The sequence below is a fragment of the Linepithema humile genome, chromosome 1, assembly GCF_040581485.1.
Source record: "Linepithema humile isolate Giens D197 chromosome 1, Lhum_UNIL_v1.0, whole genome shotgun sequence".
Taxonomy (NCBI): domain Eukaryota; kingdom Metazoa; phylum Arthropoda; class Insecta; order Hymenoptera; family Formicidae; genus Linepithema; species Linepithema humile.
The window spans coordinates 25,812,007-25,836,418 of NC_090128.1; the positions used below are offsets into that span (position 1 = coordinate 25,812,007).

At 38.7% G+C, this 24,412-nt stretch overlaps 2 protein-coding genes across 13 annotated transcripts in view; one reads left to right on the forward strand and one right to left on the reverse strand.

The window, feature by feature from the left end:
- LOC105678048 (beta-4C adrenergic receptor-like) overlaps nucleotides 1-10,055 on the forward strand; it is a 194,683-nt gene extending 184,628 nt beyond the window's left edge. For all 3 annotated transcript variants that reach the window (XM_067357283.1, XM_067357287.1, XM_012377047.2), the window contains one exon: nucleotides 1,107-10,055. In XM_067357283.1, the coding sequence (XP_067213384.1) occupies nucleotides 1,107-1,776 (670 nt within the window). In that variant the 3' untranslated portion in view covers nucleotides 1,777-10,055. The remainder of the gene's footprint in view (nucleotides 1-1,106) is intronic.
- A 2,024-nt stretch (nucleotides 10,056-12,079) lies between these two features.
- Nucleotides 12,080-24,412, reverse strand: part of Rdl (Resistant to dieldrin) — an 81,206-nt gene continuing 68,873 nt past the window's right edge. For 9 of the 10 annotated variants that reach the window (XM_012377038.2, XM_012377034.2, XM_012377043.2 and 6 more), the window contains 2 exons: nucleotides 22,976-24,266; nucleotides 12,080-12,358 (listed from right to left, as the gene is read on the reverse strand). In XM_012377038.2, the coding sequence (XP_012232461.1) occupies nucleotides 24,121-24,266 (146 nt within the window). In that variant the 3' untranslated portion in view covers nucleotides 12,080-12,358; nucleotides 22,976-24,120. The remainder of the gene's footprint in view (nucleotides 12,359-22,975; nucleotides 24,267-24,412) is intronic. The other variant, XM_067357235.1, reaches the window with a different exon arrangement.

Consider the following 24,412-nt stretch of genomic DNA (forward strand, 5'->3'; position numbering starts at 1 on the left):
TTCAGGCTAATGCCTACTATTGAAGATGGATAACGTTATTAAAATTGAATAATGTCATAACACATGCGTGGATATATTGCATCGGTTGTGGCCTTCGCACGAAAATACCTCGCGACGGTTAACGTCGTTGGGCGGATATGGGTAATGTAAACACAGTGAATGGGGTAGAAATCAAATTACTGTTATCAGTTTAAGCCATCGCGTATAATGGCGTATGGCGACCACTGCTTGGAAGTTCGAGTTTGATGTTGAAGTGCTTCCCCGGTTCTCTATCAGCGTCACGATCGAGTTCGTAATTTCGCATTCCGGGCGACGTTCTCTTTAGCTTGAATTGCCGGAATCCGTAACCGATAGCAGACGATCCCGGGGGAGACGACGGCGACGACGACGACAACGACGACAATGACGACGACGACGACGACGACGACGACTGCCGCTGCTGCTTTTCATATGCACGCGGAAAGTTTCGCGACAATACGGCGTTACGGGAAGTATTTTAACCGGTCGCGTCAGAAGAATCACGACGAACACGTGGAGTCCGGGGAAGTTTCCTCGCATTGTAAACGAGAAATCGTCCTCCAGCACCGCTAACTCCGTAACTACCGACTCGTTTTTCAAGTCCCTCGTTAATCCACGGGACCAGTACGACCAACTCCGTAATTGCAGTCGCAGTGTATCACCGGGGGAAATATTTTCTTTAATTGAATGCGCCGTATAAGAAAGCCAGGACTTAAACAAGCTCGTGATGCAATTAAGGGAAGAATATCCGTCCGCGAGACAATGTATTATCTTCCGTTATTTCCACGAGAATTATTCCGAGATGCATCGAGTTATTAACGGTCAGTAGAGCCGGTGACGATATTGACGAGTTTATCCTCGCATTTCTTTTGGTCAATTGTTTTCACGTTTTTTTGTTGTTGGTTAACGCTATACATCTTACGTTGCTTATTAATGTTTACGAGCATTGTGTCTCGAAGTTATAAAAATTGTGATGGTGTCCGAGTCCGAGATAAAGTGTCAATAGCTGTTATTAGAATATTTTTTCGTTTAGTTATTATCAGGTAAGGCTCAAGTACATTGTTTATCGATGTGTTTCAATGTCCAAGGTACGCCAACCTGAAAGCGAGTCATGTAACGGCCACAATCATCGCTCTCTGGGCGATCGCCGGGATCGTCACGATCGTGGTGATCGTTCAGTCGACCTCGGACGTGGGTCCCGACTTTTGTCGCCGTAGGTTCAGCGGCATCACGTGGGAGCAGGCGGTGGGTGCGGGCGTGCTGGTCGGGCTGCCCGCTCTGGTGACCATCTTCTTCTACGTGAAGCTGGTGGTGCGTGTGAGGCGCACCACTCGGAGCTATAAGCCACCGGCCGCCTTCTTCTGGGACTACGAGCTTACGAAGGCGAACATATACAGTTACTTGATGTTCGTCATTTTTTGGCTGCCATTCGGCCTGGCGGTCTGCGTGAATTCCTTCAGCCGGATCAGCCCGCGCGTGCTCTTCAACTCGGCCTGGTTCGCTCTGTCCAAGTCCTGTTTCAACAATCTACTCTACTGCGTGGCAGACCGGCACTTTCGCAGTGCTTACGTGAAGCTCTTCCACTATTGCTGCTGCAAGACTACGGTAACCTTCTCGAGGAGGCCGCGCGGTGGCGATGGCGGCAGAAATGCGAGCGACGTGCGACTCAGAGTGCATATCATTCACTCGTACGCAAGTCCATCATCCTGTCGTCCGACTGTGGCCAGACCTAACGGACGTGACGTTTATGAGCTTTAAAGGTAACGTCACGCGTAGACTGCTTAAAACAAAAGGATGCCGATAAACATGTCCGTTTTTTTTGTGAGACCGAGCGATTATTATGTCGATGCGCGAACGACGTCACGTCGGGATAGGTATGGCCTTATTAAAAGCATTCATTCATTTGTCTCCTTTGATTCATACGGCTCGTTCTCCGATTGAGTTATTCTTACGTTAGGGTTTCTTATGTGAGGTTTTTGTAAAGATACCAGGAACAAGTTCTTTTAGGCAGAATCAGTTTCAGTATATAGAAAGTGTCGACAGTGCTTTATTTTGGTAACAAATATGCATTGCCTGTTTTTTGGTCAATCTAAAATTTTTCTGTAGATTTGATGTATTATTTGTCATAAAATTGCTATTTAGTATTATTACATAATAATTTTTAAGATATCGTTTTTCTATCAAACGCAGTAAAGACCTAAAAAACATGGGCACTAATGATATATGTGACATAATTGTCATAATATTTAGGCATTTAATTATCCGCGCAGAGGATTTCAGGATCATAGAGCTTAAGGAATAGATAATTGAAATCCGAAAATGTGTGCCCGATGTTTCGATGCTGATACGAATAGTTGCCGTCCAGTGGAAATGTTCTCTAAACGATAACTGAATTTGTACGTCATGCTTCTATCAGAGTTCGATGTCATCTGCGAACTAAAGCAAGACATGTCCTTCGACTGCTTAGAATCGAAACTTCAACCACGAGAGAGTGTCGAAAATACTGAATGATCGATTTATATATACTTATACACTGACAACGGGACAGCATTTTCGCTCCGAGTAAAATTTTTAGACACGGATATTCGACTATAAAATTCAGCAGGTTCCTGGTATTATTAGACGTTGCAATTTTTTTTTAGACGGTGCATTTTCTCGTTTATCGCGGAACGTCCATTTTCGGCAGAGAAGTGGGAAAGGCTGTTTTCGCGAGATCCCATCTTGTAACAAGAGGGGGACGAGTGTCTCACTCGCGACAGCATTTTATCTGGCTGCAAGACGAGACGTGAAACGCGGACGAGAGAGAAAATAAGGTTTTCCCAATCTCGATTAAATTTCTCGACGGGGCTTACCGGCATTCCGGGAGGGAAGGAGGCCGGCCGCGAAGTTATACGCGCGCGCTGGAGGGGAGTAATTTACGCTGGCGCGCTATAAGTTCGCTATGTGTGAGATTTAAGCTCAACGAACACACGCTAGTAACGTCGCGAGCACCACATCCCGAATTATGGCGGCTCCGCCGCAGTAAGTCGGCCGGTAGATGAAAATGCCGTAACGTTTAAGGAGGTACTTGGCGGCGCTCATCATCCCCCAAAGTTAATAACATTCCGGTAACGAGGTGAAGTCAGGTGGATCAGATAAGGGCGATTCGATGATAAAGATGGCAATAATATCAGTTAAAACTTTTAGTACTTCGCTCGTCTATCGGTCTCGACGTTCGGCAATTTAGTGAGATCCTTTAAAAAGGTAGGAAAAAAAAGAGTCTCTCCAGCCATTTATTATGTAAATCGAGAAGGATCTTGCGGTTATAAGGTTCCTTCGACGGCGATCAAATAAGGATCAAAAGCGCCAGCCAAGTATCGTAATATATTGCTTCATTGGTGAAAGAATACGTAAATCTTAAGTGTTGAAGTATGAATTCGTGATAACGTGAAATAAATTGACTGAACATGAAATTTTATCGTGTGCAGGCGAAACAAATCGATTCGCATGCCATAATACTTACGTAAACTCTTGCATAATCCGCCCTTAAAATTCACTGTCTAACAAACGCGTCCGCTTGTCTCGTATCCGTAATCAAATCGACTCGCTGTTGTAAAACTGAAAGTCCGCCATACCGATCTTACTTCATTTTAAATCTACATATCGCACAAAACGTGATTCTTAATAATTATATACTTTGTAACATACTTTGTTGTAACATACTTTGTAACCCTTAACATATCTGGTTGCGAATAATTGCTCTTATCCGCCAAAGTATCCGCTGAATCCTGAAAAAAATAAAGACAGGTATACACGGTACTCATTACTGCCCCTGATCTCGGCACGTAGATAACCAACAGGCGTTCACGCGTACCCGGATTTAACGAAAAATGTGAGAAAGCTTATGTCCGATAGTATCATATCGACGCGAAAAACGCGAACGATTTACGGCACACGATGCGGGATTAACGCGAGAACACTCTTCGTGTGTATTTTTGCGCAACCCGATCGTCCCGAGGCTCTCGCGTACTTCGTGTAATCGGTCGGTGAATATTGTCGTACCAATTATTCTGGAAAACGACGCCATTCTTCAACCCGGCTGGGTAATTCGTTACGTACCGCGCGGCGACGCGTTCGCTTTGGTGTGTCGCGCTTCCTCGGGACAGACACTGCTTCAGGGATCGCGATTTATTTAGTAGCGTTTCATTCGAGGACACTCACCCGCTCGCTCGCGAGTGACACCGGTATTCGCTCTACGCGAGAATGCGCTTGCTCCGTCCATATACGCCGCACAGCTGCGATCGCGATTCAAGATTTGCGCCTGACGATATTTCTTGGGAAAGAGCTTCCTCTAGCAATACGTTCCAGCGTTCTTAAATGACGTGTCAACTCATATCCTGGGTTTTGCATTTGAATATTCGAATATGTATTCACGTATGCAAAATTTTATTGTAGAATTGACAATTGTTTTTAATAGAAAATTTCTGTCAAATATACTATTTTTTAATCAATATAATTTCTGCTTTCCGTAAAATCTAGTAAATATGAGTTACGATAGTTGCTTTATAATATAAAATTATTTTTGATTTCTCGAAACAATTAAATTTGTCACGTGTTACGATTCCATGTTTTATTCCATGTAATTCCAGGTTTTTTTGCAACTTATTCAACGCAAAAGCTTCTGCTATTAAAATTATATAAGAAATTAGCAATAATTTTTAATGAAATTTGTGGAATTGAAAAAGTTAATTGTTTTAAGTCTATATTAAATATTTCGCACAACGCATTCCACGATCGCGGCTTCGATTGTTAATCGTATATTCGAGCACATATCTATCATGCTTTATATCTATACATTTTTTCCGTTTGTATATATGTACGTTAATAATTAACTATAAGATGCGTCATTGCGTGTATTTGTGTAAAATGGAAGTGTATTAATATCGCTTTCCACTTATATTTCCATATCTTTTATTCGATACTCGAATTTGCGCAAGCCTACAAGCGTATATATATATATATATATATATATATATATATATATATATATAAATATATATATATCTTTCCTAATTACATATGATCCTCTTAAATACAGTTTAGAATATGTAATTGTACTGGAGAATATATAATCGACATATATAACTGATGGTCACATGGTTCGCGTATGTGTAAGGAAAAAATAGTCAAGTAATATATGTATCTAGAAAATCTAACGTGAGCATATATCGAATTGATCACACGCTGTTACATGATTGATGCCTCGATCTAGACATGTAATGGAGCCATATATTTGTGACTGACAAACAATAACAATGATCGCATTATGACTATAAGCGTCAAATGTTTTTATTCGCATATCGGAGGAGAAGGTATAAAAATAGAAGAAGGTGCCTCGCGTGATGTGGAGCAATGTTATTTCGAAATTTATAGTCTTCGTGTGGACTTTAGGTTCAACAATATTTCTTTGAGAGAGAACATTTCTCCATTACGACTATTAGCTCTGTTCGGTGAGTTATACCTTCAATCAAATGTTTTTTTATCGTAAGTAAGTAATTTTTGTCGATTATTTTAGAAGAGTTGAATTTTTATTATGTATGTTTGAAGACAAATAGAGAAAATTAGTTGGAAAAATTATCATTAATCCGATGATATGCGATTAAAATAATAAATTTTGATATGTAACGATATCATAGTTTTTGAATTTATAATATTAATATGTACGATTTGAAGATGTTCAAATTAACTAGAAAATTTATATTGGATTTATCAAGAATTTTTGTTACCTTTTATTAAGAAAAAGTAACGTTTATATGCAGTTCTACCATAGTTATTTTGAGGAACGAGGCAAAAGAGAGTTAAGACAAAATTGCTAAATAAGAACCTAAAATTTTAGTATATTAGTATAGTTTTATATGTGTGACACCCGCGGCGATGTCATAGGTACAAAAAAATTTATTTGTTTTTAGCGCAGACGATATTATTTTTAAATCAATAATTTGACGTCAAGCGTAAAATATCTTTTTTATACGCAAATTTCAAATAAAAAATATAATATGCAGCATTCTTATTTTTATGAACTGAATAGACTGCGTAATTATTGTATTTATTATAATTATTATATTCATTTTTTTCAGATATAATTTTTAAGAGAAGAGAAGTTATATTATAGTAAATAATTATATTCTGCAAAGAAGAAAAATGATTTTTTTTTTTTTTTAACAAATCAAAATGTAAAATTTATATCGACGAAATTTAATATTTCGTTTTTTCTCGCTTTGGCTTTATTATCTGCGTTTCGAGATTTATACTGATAACTACGCACATATGTATTTATTGTATATAACTCGTTTTACGACTATATTTATTAATTGATAATTATTGCAACGGCGTATCTCTCGTGACTGTATCTATAATGTCGTATTTTACGCGCCTTCTGTCAATCTGTGATCACACTTTTAGGTATGATTGTTCGAGTGGTGTAAGCAACATATTGTCAAATTTTGCACATATTATCCGGTTTACCTGAGTTAATTCGATTACTCGCGATAGTGTCTTCCCGCGATATGTCTTCATAAACGAAATTAAATGTAGAAAGCGTCTTGTCAGACGCGATGAAAACAATTTGATATTCTAAGTAACGATAATCGTCTTACAAAGTGCTAAGTTTGACTACCGATTCGCGGACGTTGTGTGCAAAATTTGAAATTGAAATTTAAGCGTCTTTCACGACGAGAACTTTGATAAAACATCCGGCGAGAGTGGCCGCGCGTTGATCAAATATGCGGGAGGAGAAACATTCGGCACGGCAGAGATTTTATCAAAAGTTCCGTCGCCGAAATCGGGTTTTCGCGAACGCGGGCAGGCGTTTGGGATAGCAAGTGCCGCTGACGATGATGTTTGAAGAAATGGGACCAGAAACTAGCTTCTCGTGACTATCTTTCCCGGCTACTTTTTTTTTTATCGTTTGCTTTATTCAATTCCGGGACACTCGCAGTAAGATCGCATGCGAAGGTCGCGTACTACTCGCGTACTATCTCGCGGTCGCGACATTTATGCGCGTACGTTCAAGAATTTCCATCGGTGCAATTCCGGTAAACGAATTTGAAAGTCCGAGTTAGGGAAAATTTATAGTTAAATGACTTTGCTTTAACGTCTGTTTCGCGTACTTGCCTTAGCGTTAACTCGCAAGTAAGCGCCTAAGTTAAAAGCAATTTTCCCGTCTATGCATACATGTATCTCCGAATGTACGTGTATTCTTCGTATATGTGTATATGCGTGCGAGGTGCGTAGTTGCGCATTTGCGAACGTGTTTGTTGCGTATGAGAATGTCGGCGGTGAACCGAGTATGTAACTAAATAAAAAGATCGACGAGCACTGCATGCCGTGCGATACACAGCTATCTTAGAGAATTTCCTAATCAATTTATTTTCATTGTAACTCGTTAAGCGAAATGGAAATTTTCATGTTTTTCGCGCTGCATACCTCCGCGCTACGTCCTGGACGTGCTAAATACCGTAGCTTATGCAGTGTCCGTCCACGGAATAGCTTTTTCTACGAGAAAGATATAACGTATTTTTAGTTATACAATTAATACTATTGTGTAATAATGATTTAATATATTAATTATATGATAACGTGAAGTTTCCTCTGAGCGACGACGATTGTAATTTTATAAGCGTATAATGGCACTCTATTTGTATCTAGAAATATTGTTTCATTGTAAAAATGGGGCGGTTATTTCTGTTATTAATGAGAACAATAAATTATTTATGTGTCTATCTGCAACTGAGAGTGCGCGATTAGTGTGCGATCGATAGTTATTCGCGCGTAACTGTGATTTTATTCTTTGTATAACGAATGAGTACTCGATCGATAGCGAGCGACGTAATGTGCTAACGAAATCTGTCTGTAGTTTTAATTATTGAGAAACGTTGCTTGCGACAAGTGCGCTGTGTTTTGTACATTTTGCGCAATTGGTAGGCAATATCGCATTGATTTGCTATTGTCACGAACGATAATTGGGAATGATAGGATACTGACGAATATTACGATGTAGAAAAGCTACAGATCAACGCTTAAGGCGTTTGCTTTTGTATCTTTGACTTATCGAATTAAGCGCAGGTCAAACTCGTTTGAGCTCATTCGTTCCCGTCTGCGTAGCTGAATAGTGCATTAGACAATAGTAGTAGATGTAGTAGATTGTGTTAGATGATGAGCAGAGAGATAGATGTCTTAGGTAATAATACAGAGAGAAGCATTTCCAGACTAGCATAATTGCATGTAAACATTGTCGAACGAAACGAACTGTACCGCTTCGCGATTCTATCTGGACTCACTCCGATTCATTTTGACGTATCCGTACGCGGACTCGCGTCGGAGCGGATCCCTCGTCGCAGTGGGATGCGTGTTCTGACGGAACCTCATTCTGACAAATTTGTACTGAGCGTTCGAAATAATCATACACATCGCGGTAAGTGGAGATGATTATGGCCAACGTGCCGTGTGATTAGACGCTGGACTGCAATCATCAGGGCGCATTTCATTAATACTGACGTTTTCGTGCGAATTCGTTAGAACGAGTTATCGTTGGAACACGCACTCGCCATGATTATACCTTTGGGACATGATCGTGGTGGGTATACGTGTTTCGATGGAGCATCTTGCAGTTCTAACGTGAGACAATACTCACGATAATTTCAACGAAATAAGTATATAAGCGTATCAATGTGAATGGTTAAGAATAGAGTGTGTTGTTCAAATTAATAATTCAATCAACAGTTACGAATAGTCGTAGTTCTCGTGTAAAATTAGGAGCGTATGCAAATTTAAATTTTATTTAATTCTTGAAACGTGATCGAAATAATCAAAGTAAATAAGAATAAAAAAGAACTTATCAGAATGAGTTTTCTTCAGAACGCGCATTCACTTGATCATTTCGTTTTTCCGCTACTTTGAGACCATAATAAATTAGTAATTTATCATCAGGCCCTTCAACGGGTTTACGTCGAGAATCAAAGCAAATCAAATATATTGAAATAAGTAATAATGATTACAATCAAACGCATTTGCTTTAACTTTATACAGTTAGGTTTTGAAGTTTCTCTTCGTATTTGTCAGAATGAAATTTCTACAAAATAAGCGAATCGCTGTAACTCTTTTTTTTTTAGTCGCGTCGCTGCTTCGGCCTTTATTGCCTCTGCTGAGACGCAATTGTAATTTGTTTGTACATATGCTCGCAAATGGCGGCGTAGAGAGTAGATTTGCTACGTGAAGCAAAGTAATAACTGTCATTAGCTTCGAATATGCCGTGCGGCCTCTCGATGCACAAATTTAGAAGCGCTGCTACTAATGATTGTTGTACGAAGGCTTCGTGAAGTACTGTATTTGAAACTTCGAGGACCACGAACTAACAATAACTTTAGTCATGGATCTATGTAGATTACTCGCCTTTTTCAACGAGTATAGCAATCGCGAGACGATCTCGCTGTAGGAGACGTCCGGGTTATGGAAAAACATGTCTTTGTATATCTGGCTCGCGTTTACACGCGCAAAAGTAATTGTAATATTAATCCGTTGTAACGTAAAAAAAAAGTAAAAAGGGTGACAGAGCCCGTTTATCGGTGTCGTGTCGTGATAAGTGTTCATAATGTCTCGTAATAATACTACGAACATAACGGCATTGTCTAACCAATTGATAACCAACTATTCCGACTCGATTAACATGAGAGTAGTTAAGTAGAGATCAGTTCGATGTGTTGTATTAACTAGTAGAGTAGCGTAAATCTAGTTTGTAGAATAGACACGTAGAACATCCGTAACATCATTAACATGTATCTCTCTGGCCGTAGCAGAATCAGAAATCGACGCAAACTGTATCGAACTATATATAGATGTATTTATTTTGTACTGAATGTATTTCGTATTGTTGTATTTTTTGTGAGCGTTTATATCGCGCCACGTCAGAATGTTATTCTGATTTTATGAATATTTTACTGTGAACTGTGTACATGTAAATTTTATAATGTTGTAATAAAATGCGTTTCTCTCTCTCCTTTTTTTACATGTTATAAATAGTTATTTAAATAGTCTATTAATGTATATGCGTAGTGGCCGTAGTTAGTCCATAAAATGCTTTCACGCTTTGTAGAAATAGAAATACTATTTTAAATATAATTAATTAATTTTTTTAAATTTTAATTCCGTAACTACTTTTTTTAATGTAATAGTTGATTTTGTAATGAATTTGATCTTTCGTGCGTAGATCATATTCCCTGCGTTACACTAGTTTTGTGCGTCCCTAAAACTTTTTTAGATTCGTAATTATAATCATTCTCTAGAATTAAAAACTAATATTTGCTAATGTTCGTTAATATTATTTCGAAGAGAAGATAATTTTTAGCAACGCACGTTCAAGCTATTAAATTAGAAAATATCCAACGACAGTTGCACAGCTTTCCTCTTTTGTTTTACTTATATTTAATTAAACTGTAAACTTGTAAATTAAATATTAATTTTTAAGATTTTTATTCAAATGGTATTTTTGCGCTGCATCAATTGTTGAATAACTAAAGCTTGATTTTTAGTTGTTTGCTTAATTAACTTTTCATTATTTTTTAAAATTGAAAAAATCTACCTAAAGTTATGTCTCTCAAGTTACTAGTCGTACATAAAGCAATATTTTTACTTTTATCAATATTGTACAACTTCTATTTTATACGATGTTGGTAAAATGCAAATAATTATTAAAATATCTCACCCTTTGTTGATAATTCAACAATGTATATTCTGTCGGTATTGTGTTACTAGTGTTACGTCTGGTCACTAGACGTGTGTAGAGAATTCTGTAATATCGACTATTAGCGCGAAATATGAAATGTCTCCTTATTTTTTAGTCACCCTGCATTCACCGGGTTTACTAGGGATACAGGAGGTAACAATCTATCGTATGAAAAGGATATGAATAAAATTAAATAAAATAGATTAAATTAGCTTACCTAATTTTAATTAGGAACAAAGTCTTATAGATACGTCTTAATAATGCAGATATTACACTGCTAAATATAAACCAAATAACTCAGTGTTTTCAACTGAACAATGCAGAGAAAAATAGTATGTAGAACTTAATATGACCTAACAATGAGTCTGCTGGAAGAGAACTGTCTCACGAGCGATGATGTACGTTGGTCCTCTTGTGGTGGGGAGTAGGCCCTCGAGAGTATCGCATAGATTTTTAATCGTCACATCGGCTTCTTGATACGTTGGAATATCGTTTGGCTGGAAGTTGATATGCAGCTCGTTTTTGTTTATAGAAGATAGCCGACGGATAAGATGGGTGTCTGATAACCTTTGCTTATTTTATTCTTATCTCTTCACTTATTTGTTCAATGCATTGTTCAATTATGCAGTATTCTTATAGCTATAGTATAATTAATATTTTTATAACTAATAATACAGTTAACACTAATCATAACTTCAATCTTGCTCTTTGGATGAATTTTTAGATGGACTTGTACAGATCTCTTTAATAATGTTCTGTTTTTTGAATTTTACCATTGTCGGGACATCACACTAGTCCGCCCTAAAATGTCGGTGGACTTACCTATGTGGTGCCATCTGCAAGCTAGTAGCGAAGTCTGTTGAATGCTTCACAAGGTGATCACTTCACAGTGTTGAAAGTAAATTGCATCGCTTTGTCTCGCGCTCTTTTGTTTTTCGCGAAATTCGTATGAAATTATGTGATATTGTGATCGAATGTAAACTATTCAATAGTGCCGAGATGAGTCAATTGTGTAAGTCCATATTAAGCAATAGATTGCAGCGCTAGATTGACGATACGGGGTGAAAGCGCTGGATGCAAACTTTGAGGTTGAACTTTGTAATTTCGATACCTCATTCTTCATTTAAGTTTAATTTTAATCTGAAATTTTAATTGGCATTCATAAATTTTCAGTTGATACAGATTTTACACGCGTGCATAGACTATTCACATACGCACAGTGTCGCGTTTATGTGGGAATTCGCGAATCTGACAATGAATGCGGAGCTGGATGGCCGGATGTGGCCGGAAGTGTCCTCCATGCACGAAGAAAAGGACGAAATTTATTGTTTGCAAGGTACGTACATACTCTTCGTCGATAACATAATGTTTTACTCACGCAATAAAAACTTTACATCATAATATTGTAATACCTATCACGCGCTGGTGATAATTCGTTAGGTATATCGATCATCATTGTACTTGTGTTTGCAAGATGTATTTTACACATTTTCGTTATTGTTAATCCTTATCCCGGGCGAGGATTTTGACAAGGATGCTCTCATTCCAAAAAAAGGTAGCGACTTCTGATATAGCAAGTTTCTGCAAGAAAAAACTAAAATATTATACATATTTTACATATTACAAACAAAATATATACAAGTATAGTTCTCTTTTTATTTATACGAATAAAAACATCTGCAAGCCACTGTATGCTAGGATAAGGATTAAAATCGTGATTGAAAACGAACACTCCGAATGCTTTTGATCGCGTTGATATTTTGCGGTTTCGCGAGTAGCATTGTCGTGAGCTTACAAGACGATTATGTTCTACACGGAAGTAAATTGCTGATTAAATTCTCGATTGGCTAAAATCTATCTGTACACAATCGAGCGGGTTTTATCGCAGCAAATAAAAGATATTGATAAAATCTTTTTGCAGAATATATATATATATATATATATATATATTCTGCAAAAAGATTTTATATATATATATATATATACGACACTTAATCTTCGAAATTGGTGATTAGCTTTAAAATCTTCGTGTTCTTTTAAGCGAATCGCAGTGATCGGACGTTACATTTGTAAAAATTGCGGTATTTTAAGAACGCATGAACGGACAATTGCAAGTACGCATTTGCTTTTGCTATCACGAAGATCGCGGTAAGATATTTGTAAGCATGCGTGTATCGATCGTTCACGATTGATGCGGATCGATATGCTTTCGCCTAATTTTCTCTTGTTGCATTACATATATAGAAATTAACGTCACTTTTAATCTCTTATTTGATAGAAATTAAATCCTTTTTTTTTAAATTATATGAACAATTTGAGGCGTGCGCGATTACCGGCGCATATATACCATTTTACTTATTTGTACGTAGAGTTATTTTGCATCATAGTTGATGCGTATCTAGACTTTCGTTCTCTTACGCGAACGTTATTTAGAATATTATTTCAATGAGCAAGTAACTAGAAGAGCTCTCTCGTTTTCATTTCTCCATTTCCTTCTCTTTGTCTCTTTGCTTTTATCGGCTGCTCTGTAAACTGTCCTCGGCCAGGACGATAACGCGCCTACGTGTCGTGTTCCTTCGGCGTGTTCTTCCTCCGGCAGTCAGGATGAACGATTCAAAACACGATAATTCTAACACAGTAATATATTGAACGTAAAGTGCAGTTTCTCACTCGCATTTCTCCTTGCCGATTGCTCTCCGATTTATTTACAAGAAATCCTGTTGCTTGTAACCGATATCAGAAAATCTTTTGTAATTGGAATCGTCAGTTAAAAAAATCATTATTGTTTATGAGAAGATGAAGTGCATTTTAAGGAGGTCTGTGACTCGACGAACGTTTATGTATATTTATCGAAAGTTTCATTCTCGACAGCGACTCTCGATAATAACATCTTCGACAGAGCTAAAGAACTCTTTTTTACTTTTTTATTCCTGATTTCCAATTTTTTACTATATCGATATTTATTGAAGTAAATAATGGGCAGTTTAAAAATTACTTTAATATTCTTATTATCGAGAATTGCTTTCAAAAGTTGGGAAGTTTCTCATGTAGACTGCAGCCAAACGATAAGCAGCACACTTCGATGTTGCTGGCCCATTGTGAGATTCGAGTCCCTGGAGGTTGAGTCGTTCGATCGCAGAGAATAAGTAAGTTTTCGTACGTCATCATCGACCATGCATTTTATTCGGATATTACAAAAAATGGCCTTAATAGCGCGCGGCTAATCGTAAATGAGGGCGCTCGCCGAGATCTGACCTACTTCTTCTCGCCTAGCAGATGTCTTTTGCTTTCTCATTTTTGCGTGTTGGTGAAGTTTTTCTCACGTTAGATAGTTCAGGCTGATGCACACTCGAGAGGTTTACTCTTTCAAAGCGACTTTTTTGCTTCCTCTCCTAAGACGGATGTTTTCTATTGGGATACGGTATTTTCTTATTCTGGAAAAGCGGCTTTTGACAGCAAACTTCTTTCGTGAGCATGAACAATCAGATCTCTTTATTAATATAAATGGAGTGAAATTCAAATAAGTGAAATTAAGTTTTATTCTTTAATGACCGGTGTTTTTCATATGTTTCCTCCGATTAATAATTTCTTTTAAATTTATAACATTAATTGTCAACGTAATTTTTCAATCATCAATTATTTTTCTTTCTAAAAAATTTCTACAGAGTGTCCCAGATCAACCGTAATCATAATAAATAATAGTAGATTTCTGCGATAATTTGGAGACGAAAATTATACTAAGATGTTGAAGCTACAGTAATTTTTAAATGCGAGTTTTTAAAGTTGATCGATTAGATTGTCAAAAATTCACGCGCTTAGGCACGTCACATATTGATTTTTATATTTTTATTATATAAAGAAACTTCAGAAATCTGTTATTAACGAGTGATGCGATTTGTTTGAGACACATTGTATATTTTACATTATTTTTCAATTTATTCTCTTAATGATATTAAAATAAAACAAACTGGATTAACTTGCTGACGCAGCAGCAGAGTTGTTTACAAGTTGATCTATAACATACAAAATACATCCAAATTTCAGCAACATTTAAAGTAATTATTTGAGAAATAATGATTAGGCACATTAAACTTTTACTCATCTCTTTTATACAAATATTTAATAAAATATAATATAATTATAGATTTACATCTTATAATCATAGATAATAAAAATTGCAAAGTTTTTACTTAGTATTTCAAAGTTTTTACGTTGCGTTACATTGCATAATATTACATAATATTTTATATGGAATATTTTGCAAATAACATAAGTAATCATTTATTTGTTATTTGCATATTATGTAATGTAACTTACATAGAAACTTTGAAATATTCACACACAGTCAAAGATTTGCAATTTTTAATATTTATGTTTATTAGATGTAAATATATAATTCTTTTATTAGATATTTGCGTAAAAGAGATGAGTAAAAGTTTAATGTACGTAATACTTATTTAAAAAAAAATTATTTTAAACGCTGCTATAGTACGAATGTATGTTACAGATCAACTTGTGAACAACTCCGCTGCTGCGCATCGTGCCGGTAAGTCAGTTCAATTTGTTTTATGCTGTAATATTTATGCTACAATTTGTATCATGTTTTATGCTGTACAATGCTATACTTTATGTATGATAAAATTCTGCATTTGGTGTAAATTAATAATTTTAGCGTTTGCTATATTCAAAATAGATTATTTTTTGACGAGCAATTAAAAATAGAGGAATGTTAAATATAATAATTGTTAGAATTTGAGGAAGAATGATTGATGAAATCGGTAATTATTCTCTCTAAAAAACGAGAGTAAAACTGTCAGGTGTACATCTAGCCTCGATTCTCTCGCGAGATCGATTAGCGTACTTATATGTATTGTATGAGGATGGAAAATCAGCGTGCTTCGGACAGATCTGGCGGCCCCCGCGCGAATCGGATAATATCTACAAAAAATCTCGATAAGTTTGTTTGTCATCTTCGTCATATCGTCTTCCACCACAATCCACTTCTTCATTTGTCGCCGTCTCGAGGAACAGGAACTTCCGCAATGGGATACAGATCACGGAGATTCTCACGCACGTACTTCCATGTATGTAGTAGACACGCGGCATTCTTACACGAACGGATACACTCCTGATTACGACAGACACTCGTATTTTTTCCGAATCTAGTTGTCTATATCTAGCTTATTATGTGTATATTCGCACTATTGCGCGCCGCACAAGCGAACGTTACACGGTTTTTTCCTTCGTCTCATATCTTTCGTCAACCTTTTCGCTTTTCTTCTCTTTCTCTCTCTCTCTCTCTCTCTCTCTCTCTCTCTCTCTCTCTCTCTCTCTCTCTCTCTCTCTCTCTCTCTCTCTCTCTCTCTCTCTCTCTCTCTCTCTCTCTTTTTCTCTCATTCTCGCTCTTTCCCTCTTTTTTTTTGCGTCGCACGATCGGCGTCGCAGCCGAGTAGAAAGTTGCAGGTAGTATAGGTATACTCGGTACGTGTACCTGTCTACCAAGTGCTGGTATATATAAGTATATATATCATTAATTATATATATAATCGCTTCGAGATGGTAATCGTCCCATCTATAGGGATAATTTTTATTTTTGTTTCGTGTGTGTGTGTGTGTGTTTTTGCGTGAGTCGTGTAGTGCGTGTAGATGGCTGCATGTCAGTGTTTGTGTATGCGTGTCGGGTACGTGTGTATCTACATTGTCTTTCTTACGATCGTAGAATACGTTTCTACAGTATAATGCAGTTAGCGTGTGTCTTTAAATACATTTTAGAATTTGGTACTCTCGTCGCGCCGCACTCACCATGTTTTCGTCTTTCGTTCTTTCATTCAGAGCTTCGTTCGCGTTCGCCGATCCTCACTCTCTCGCTTCTCGCGAAGCGATGCAAACTTTCCCGGTTTCTTTTCTCGCTCATGGAGGGACGCACTCTTCGTAGTATTCGAATTTTCCGCTTCGATCGAGATAGTTTGCGAAAGTGCTCTCGAACGGAATGAAACGAGAAGGACGCGCGATCCTCTTCCGGTGAGGGAAACGGCTCGAATTCCACGACCAACTGGAGATTGCACCTGAAATCAGTCGAGTTTGATTCGACGTTGCCCGGAATTTTCAACTATCTCGAACGAACGGCGGTTACGAGAAACATCGGAAGCAGCTGATACAAATTGTGGAATCTCCGGCGACAAGCGAGAGATGTTTCGAGACCAGCCAAATGCAAACGATCGCTATGCCTCAGTTCGCATGCACGTTTCTCGCTTGCGGTGGGATAAACCGCAATCACGTATCTTCTGCTTCTACAGTTACAAGTTTCTCTTTCTCCAATTCCTCCCAAATACTTCCCGATCAAGTTTGTCTCCTTCGACACGCCTTCTCAATCCTGCGCTTGATCACAGTTACATTTGGTAAATACCGTAGAATGTTCAGCTTTTAATCGTTCGCTCACTTATTCCGTAAAGGCCACATCGAACAGCTTATTCAATTATAAATGTTCGCGAAATTGACGCAAATGTTGTATTGTTTCAAATCAAATAACGTATGTATCACCGTAATAATCTTTTAATTGTACATGACAAAATGCAACAAAATTCGTCATATACAATACAGTACATTTACATTCTTCGAATATTTCAAATAATCGCATCGCTCAGAGTAACTTGTAACACTTCGCCTATACTTTATTTGAGCGAATTAAAAATTATTTTTGACTTAAAAATTTATAGTAGAATCAAAGAGTGTTACGGAATGCGTGTGCGATCGATCGATCGGACGTATCGCGCTTTGCTCGCTTATTGATTATCGATGATAAGTCACTATTTCGTCCATCGAGAAGTATGAATCTCTCGTGAAGTATTTCGCCATGTTGATCAATTGACGCGATCGAGATCGATCGTCGTTTCTCGTTGTTACTTAAAATAGCGCAGTCCCACCGCCCGCTCTTGTTCACATCGTTTCCTATATCGCCACGATTGACTAAAACGTATATTGCAATATGAAGTTGGCAGTTTTCGTTACAACACGATTTGAACTGTCGTGGTCTTGTCAGAGTACGCGCCGGCGGCGATTCTGCCATATATTGTATGCCGTCCAAAAGAACTCTTCGTTCGCGGCAACGATGATTTGAACGACGTGAGCGCCTTTACTTTGTCGGTAAATTTTCGTAGCTCTATAATTATTAATTTGGTCACGAAATTAAGTAATTTGAGTTTAGATTCGCTTAGAGTGTATTCTGGTTTACGAAATTTCCTCCGATATTTTCTACGCGTCAACACTTACAGATATAATATTAGACGTAGATTTCTCTGCTTACGAACAACTATTTCTATCATAGAATTCAAATGAATTACTCACGATCTATTTACGAACCGTTGAAGATTTGACAACCATCTTTTGAGCAATTTTTACACTTACATCCGCGGACGTGTGATGATTGCGAATATCTAATATATAATTTTATTGACAAGAAACTTGATCGCGTAGAATTCGCTCACGTCGTCGTTCCCCTTATCTATGCATAATGATAAATGTAGAAGTCTATACGAGCGTATATAGAGCGACTCTTCTGCCGGTTCTGTCCTCATCGGCCGGTCGGCGATCGCGGAAAATACTCCGAATCTGTCATTACGCAGATGGTCAGCGAGCAATTACAGCGAGTTGTTGATTTTTTTTTTTTTTTTTTTTTTTTTACTTGCACTTGCTGCGAACGGATGTACGGCTGAACGAACGAACGAATGAACGAATGAACGAATGAACGAATGAACGTACGCACTGACTTTAACGGCCCCCGACGTTCTTCCAGTCTACTTTGGTTTTTTTTTTTTTTCCCTATACTTTAAAAGTGATTTACCTAAATACGTGCGAACAGTCACATTCTCGTGTGCACTACATTTGCGTATATATAATATATGTATATGTGTATGTATAATATATATAATATGTATATATATATGTATATATATATATATTACTTCGCAGTAGGTACTCTCTTTGTTTAACGAATACAATGCTCTGTATAAAACTCGTATTTACAAGGTGATCGATTTATATAATATTAATAGTTCTGTTTCTCTTTCTTTTTTCTTCTCATTTAAATCCCGAGATGCCTGCGCGTGCTTTATATTTTTATAACGATTTCATCTATTCGTTAATGTTATACGCGATATATGAGTGCCCGCCGATAACGCAAATATTTATCCTGCCAGAGGATAGAGATCATCGTAATTTTTCTCTTTAAACGGTCATATATAATATTAACGATAACAAAGATAATAATAAAGGTAATAATAATTTCAGTAAGACTAATTATAATAATAATAGTCGCGACTTCTTCGGGGAATTGGCGCGTCCTGTACGACGTGTTTGTATGTGATGTGTCGATTTACACACGTTTTTTTAACGACACGAGAAATTGCGATTGAATTATCGTAGATAAATGCTATTGGTTTTGAGTTTTCCACTATTAAATTTTTTAAAGCCAAATCGATTTTTCCAAGCTAGAAGAGTCAAATAATGTTACAAATATTTTATATACTAAAAATTTTTGTGCATTGTGAATAATTAATTTATCGTAAACAAATTAAATAAATAAAGAATATTTTCAAAGCATTGCAGTAGATTGCACGTCATACGTTTTTGAGAAATCATCGCGTGACTGATGGATCATTATGAAATGTAAAATTATTGTTCGTAATCGATGTCATTACGTTTATGAATGAGCTGCTTTAATCGCGCATCCGAAAGGAACATGAGACTTTTTTTTTATTATATTAATTATTATATTATTCGTATAGTTGATTAATTATTATATTATTTAGTTAGTGCGTTTTGCTTCGTACCTAGCTATATGCGTATCTACGTAGGGAAGAATTTTTCATCGTCTTCAATCATGGACGCGCCAATTCCCACTCGTCCGGTTTAAAGATCCAGCGTAAACAATAGGCACGCATATACATCATCATATACGCGCGAATAAATGCGTATAGCTACCATAGAATATATCACAACGATAAAACGAGTTAAATCCTCTTTCTTTCTCTTTGCCCTCCCTCCCCCGCTATTATAGAGACTCCGAATAGATAACGGATGTACAGTTATATAAATTGCACATAATGCTTCCGGTTGGGGCGGACGTGGAAGTGTATCGATACTTATATATTATGTACGAGCACAGCCGAGGAAAGAAACGAACGAGGGCTGAGCACGCGATTTGCGCCTTTTCGTGCACGACAGCTCGCGCCGCCGTTATTTGCATTGTCGCGTGACCACGATTGAGAATCGGATGTCGAGTGGTCGCGGAAAACGCGAGAGCGAAACAAGTCGCCGAATTGCCGCGCGAACGAAACACCGTGGTCGACTGTGTCCGCGCGAATGGAGAATCGTCGCGGCTGAGCCTCGTGAATAACGCGGTATGTTTGCTGACCGTCACGTAATCGCATCAATATTTGGACAAATGGAGAAAGTTGGAGCGATCATCTCTGCGATAAAGAGAATTCCGTAGTAGCGATTGGCAAACTCGGTATAATTTCGATGAGTTAAAATTTCGACGCCAAAATCATCGTTATATTTATTTGCGGCGATAAAAACGCGATTGGATTGACTATATCGGCTTTAATTTATAGCTTTAAAATATGCTGCACGTTGCGGGAATACAAAATTGACGTAGATACTTGAGAATTTCGAGAGCTGGTTCTTATTTACGATTTAGAGTTAATCGCTTCAAAATCAGATTTGCCGATATTGACAAGACGATATCGACAGTTATTCAAAAAAACATCTAAAACGTTATTAAATATGTCGAAAAGATCTATTAATCTGTTAGACGTCTCTGAATATTTATTTTTGATAAATAGTTTGAAGAATTGTGTTCAATCGCGCTTGTATATTGTTCAAAGAATTCGTTGATGCAAACTGGCGTTTTCCACACTGCACGGTTTTGACAATTTAACAATTCAACAAAATATTTTTATACTTTTTCCCTTCCAATTTTTTCAAACTTTGAATATATTTATTTATTCGACAAAAAAAAAAGAACGTTATCGGTTAAACTGAGGTATGGCATATCCTAACGAATGTGGCATACATCACGTAGTCGCCGATATCTTGAAATTGCTTGTAATCTCCTCTGACGATGGAGTCGATAAGGATGACTGACGTCATCTAATAAAAATCGCACGGTCTCGCGTTTTCACATTGGTAAAACGTGACGCTCGGATACGATCATCCCTCTTTCGCTTCTCTCGGATATCTGAGATGGATAGTGGTCCAAGGCAGAATCCCCGACTAAGGATTACCTATTTTCATAAAGAATTTTTGCGGAGTACTAAGGCAAGCAGCTCCTTATTAAATGCGCGTCTGACAGGAGCGTCTGGTAAACAGACTATTTGGCGATTGCGAAGTAGGATGGAGAAAGAGAATGGGGAGATGAAGAGTAAGAGCGCGTGACAGAGCGCAGAGAGAAAGAGAGAGAGAGTACCGAGGAGCAAGGGCGGAGGGGAACGGGAGCGGGAGAGTCGGAGGGTGGGTTGGGCGTGTCAGCTGGTCGATATCCTGAATGGCAAGCTTCCACGGCCCAGCTTGCAGTCAGCCGCTACGTCCGAAGGGCGAGAGAGAAGCGCAGCAAAAAAAGACCGCGCATGTGTATGTACACACAGAATGTTCTAGAAATTTTTGGCGCTTTCCTTAAGTCACAAATATTGAAAATCAAACAAGAAAAGCCTTGTTCAATCTTGTTCCGGAATCAAATTTCAAGATCAACGAATTTTGCAAATGAAATTTTTTAGCGAATTAAAATTTTTTGCAAAGTAAGTTTTGCGAAAAAAATATAGATATATTAAGTTATTATTTTTTAATTAATTTTGTGTTGAGTTTACTTTAATGAAATTTTAATTGAAATTTTAATTATCAAAATGTATAATCTGAACTAAATAAAAAGGGCAAAGGATATCCAATCCAATATTGAAGAATTATGCTTAAAAGAAGGTGCTCGATTATCGGGAAAGCCGGGATATATAAAACGCGCAAAGAAAGAAGCTCCGGGTGTATGTATACGTTCCGGAAATTTCTTGTAAGTGATCGATGGCCTGTAGTGGGCAAACAGGAATTCAGAAAGTGCGCGAACGACGTATCTCGAAAGAAGGAAGTAGAGCACCATGCAATCAACGTTAATTAAATTGACAAAAACATTGCTCGGGTAACGAGATACATTGAAATAAGAAAAGTTCGAAGCTAAAAGCAGTCTACGTAGATAAAAGCGATTGTATTCCGCTGTTTCCATCTTGCATAGATGCCAGAGAAAGATGCTGATAGGATCAGCCGCGACTTAAATCAATAAAACTAAGTGGGATCGCATTGTCTCTATTATACAAGCGATTTAAAGATGTAATTTAAAGCACGCGAAGAGAGAAAGCGCTTGGTGGAAAACATTCTGGTATTCCGTAGTGATAAGATAATTGCGATAATTTCTTCTCTCATTACGTCTCCGTTTCTCCGTTTTATTTCTTATCACGATAAAACACGTCCGTGTCGTGAACACGTATGTTTGCATTAATTTATACATTAATTATCCTTTAGCTGAAATCCTCGGGTAAAAATAGATATCGGATAAGTTGCAATCTGCCTTGGTTCGCTGTCTATCTCGATTTTTGACTCGATTGGAATACTTTTACGTCCGATCTATAATCGTCATACGTTTTTCAAGGGAGCTTCCCTACGTAAACATTCGCGACTAGTACGTAGTACGAACTAAGAGTACTCCCGATTGAGCCGCGTACACACGCACGTACACGCGTACAGAGACGCCCCGGGACGAGTGACGAGAGTCGCGCGGCGATTTCATCGTGGCGGCGACGCGGAGAGTCACACACGTATCGAAATACAAAAGTCGCGCTGTTAAAAATCGTAAAAAAGTTGCTACGGAACGAAAAGAGGCTTGGTTTTTTGCTTGGCCGTAATCCAAATAAATGCGGATGCTGAAGGGAAGCCGCTACCATGTAACCGGAGCTGATCTCGTCGTGGGCGTCCTGCCGCATTTCCCCTTCTTGCCTCAGCCTCGTTTTTAGATCGCGCGTAAACGCTCATCGACTGTACGCGTCCTGCGTACGCACGTGTGCACGCACGTGTCTAATATATTCAATGCACGCGCGTACTTAACGCGGCCGCGTACGCGCGCTTAATATGTTAATATACATATACTTATACAGTACTTACTTAAATAATAAGTCGCACCAGTCTCCGATAGTACATCGTTTATCTTCGTTCGGAATATGAACCTTCTCGCCCGCCGCTTCTTCGTTCCGCGCGCGCGTGCTCGCACGCATATGTTAAACGCTCGCGTTCCATCATTCGTTCCCGCACTCTCTCGCTCGCACGCACATACACGCGCCGCACACATGCCACCGCGCGATTTCCGCATCGTTTCCTTCGCCCGCGTTCGAGCGCTGCCGACGACGTCAGAGCGACGATTCATCCTCGACCTCGACGAACGTCGATAATCCTATATTTTTCCGTTCTCAAGCCGCTCTCGATTGAATCGTCGCTTCAGACCGACGAGTCTCGGTGTTGTCCTTATATATATATAGCGTTAGTTAACGTTACTATATAATGATGGCTAAATTGACAAGTGTTTATATCGAAGGTATTTTCTTCGTTTAAGATCTAGAGATACCTAGACTGGCAATGTTTTATGGTATGTATGCTCGTGGATTCACCCTCGAGATTGAGCTCCTGCTTGTCCATTTCGCTTGCGTCGTGACATATATCTCTATATATTGCGCGACACGCCTGCATGTACCGACTCTTTAATGTAGACGCCTCGTGGAGAGCGACGGTAATTGAGAGACCGCGACGCAAGCCCGATCTCTGATTGACGAGCGAATGCTCCTAGCCGGAGAATCATTGCGCGGCAGTAGTGACGCCGCGCGTTTCGTCAGCCAGGTCGGAGCAACGCGGGCGCCTGGTGAGCGTTCGTCCGCTTTTACTTTCCAGCGATCGCGAAATAGTCTTACTCCGGATTTGGGCGGCCGCGTGGTCGCTCCGCGCTCGTTCGCTACTACTTCCAGCCGTCGACCCAAGTAGTTACCGCGCTCTCCTCTCGCCGATGGACCCTAAACGCACGTTTCGAGCGCATCCTCTCCACAGTCTGCGAATCGACACGGTTGTCTCTGTTGCCGTGTTCGCTTTTTACTCCGCCCGCCTCGAAGTAGTCATCGAGCGCGCCTCGTCTCAGTCTCCTCGAAACGCTTTCGCTTTCCACGCGTGTCGGCCCTCGCCTCGTTCTTACGCGCAAGTGCTTGATTCCGCGCGCACTTCCGCCCTCCTTTTTTCATCGACTCGGAGCGCTGCGACGTCGTCGTTTACTTCGCCTCCTCGAGCAGCACGAGGTCGTCCGCGACCACGTCGCTGATGTGGAGATAAATGATCCAGTACATCAGGTTGAAGCAGACGAAGCACACCGGGAACACGATGCGGGAGTATTTGTCGATGTCCGACGGTGTTATGCCTATTTAAGGAACGTCGGGAAGTCTTAGAATGGTGCGACGCATGAGATTAAGGGAGGGGAATTGCATATTTCAGTGAGCTTCCGAGTACGCGCGGTGCCGTTTTTCAAGAATAGTACAAAAAAGCGTCTAATAGTGTGCGCAATCG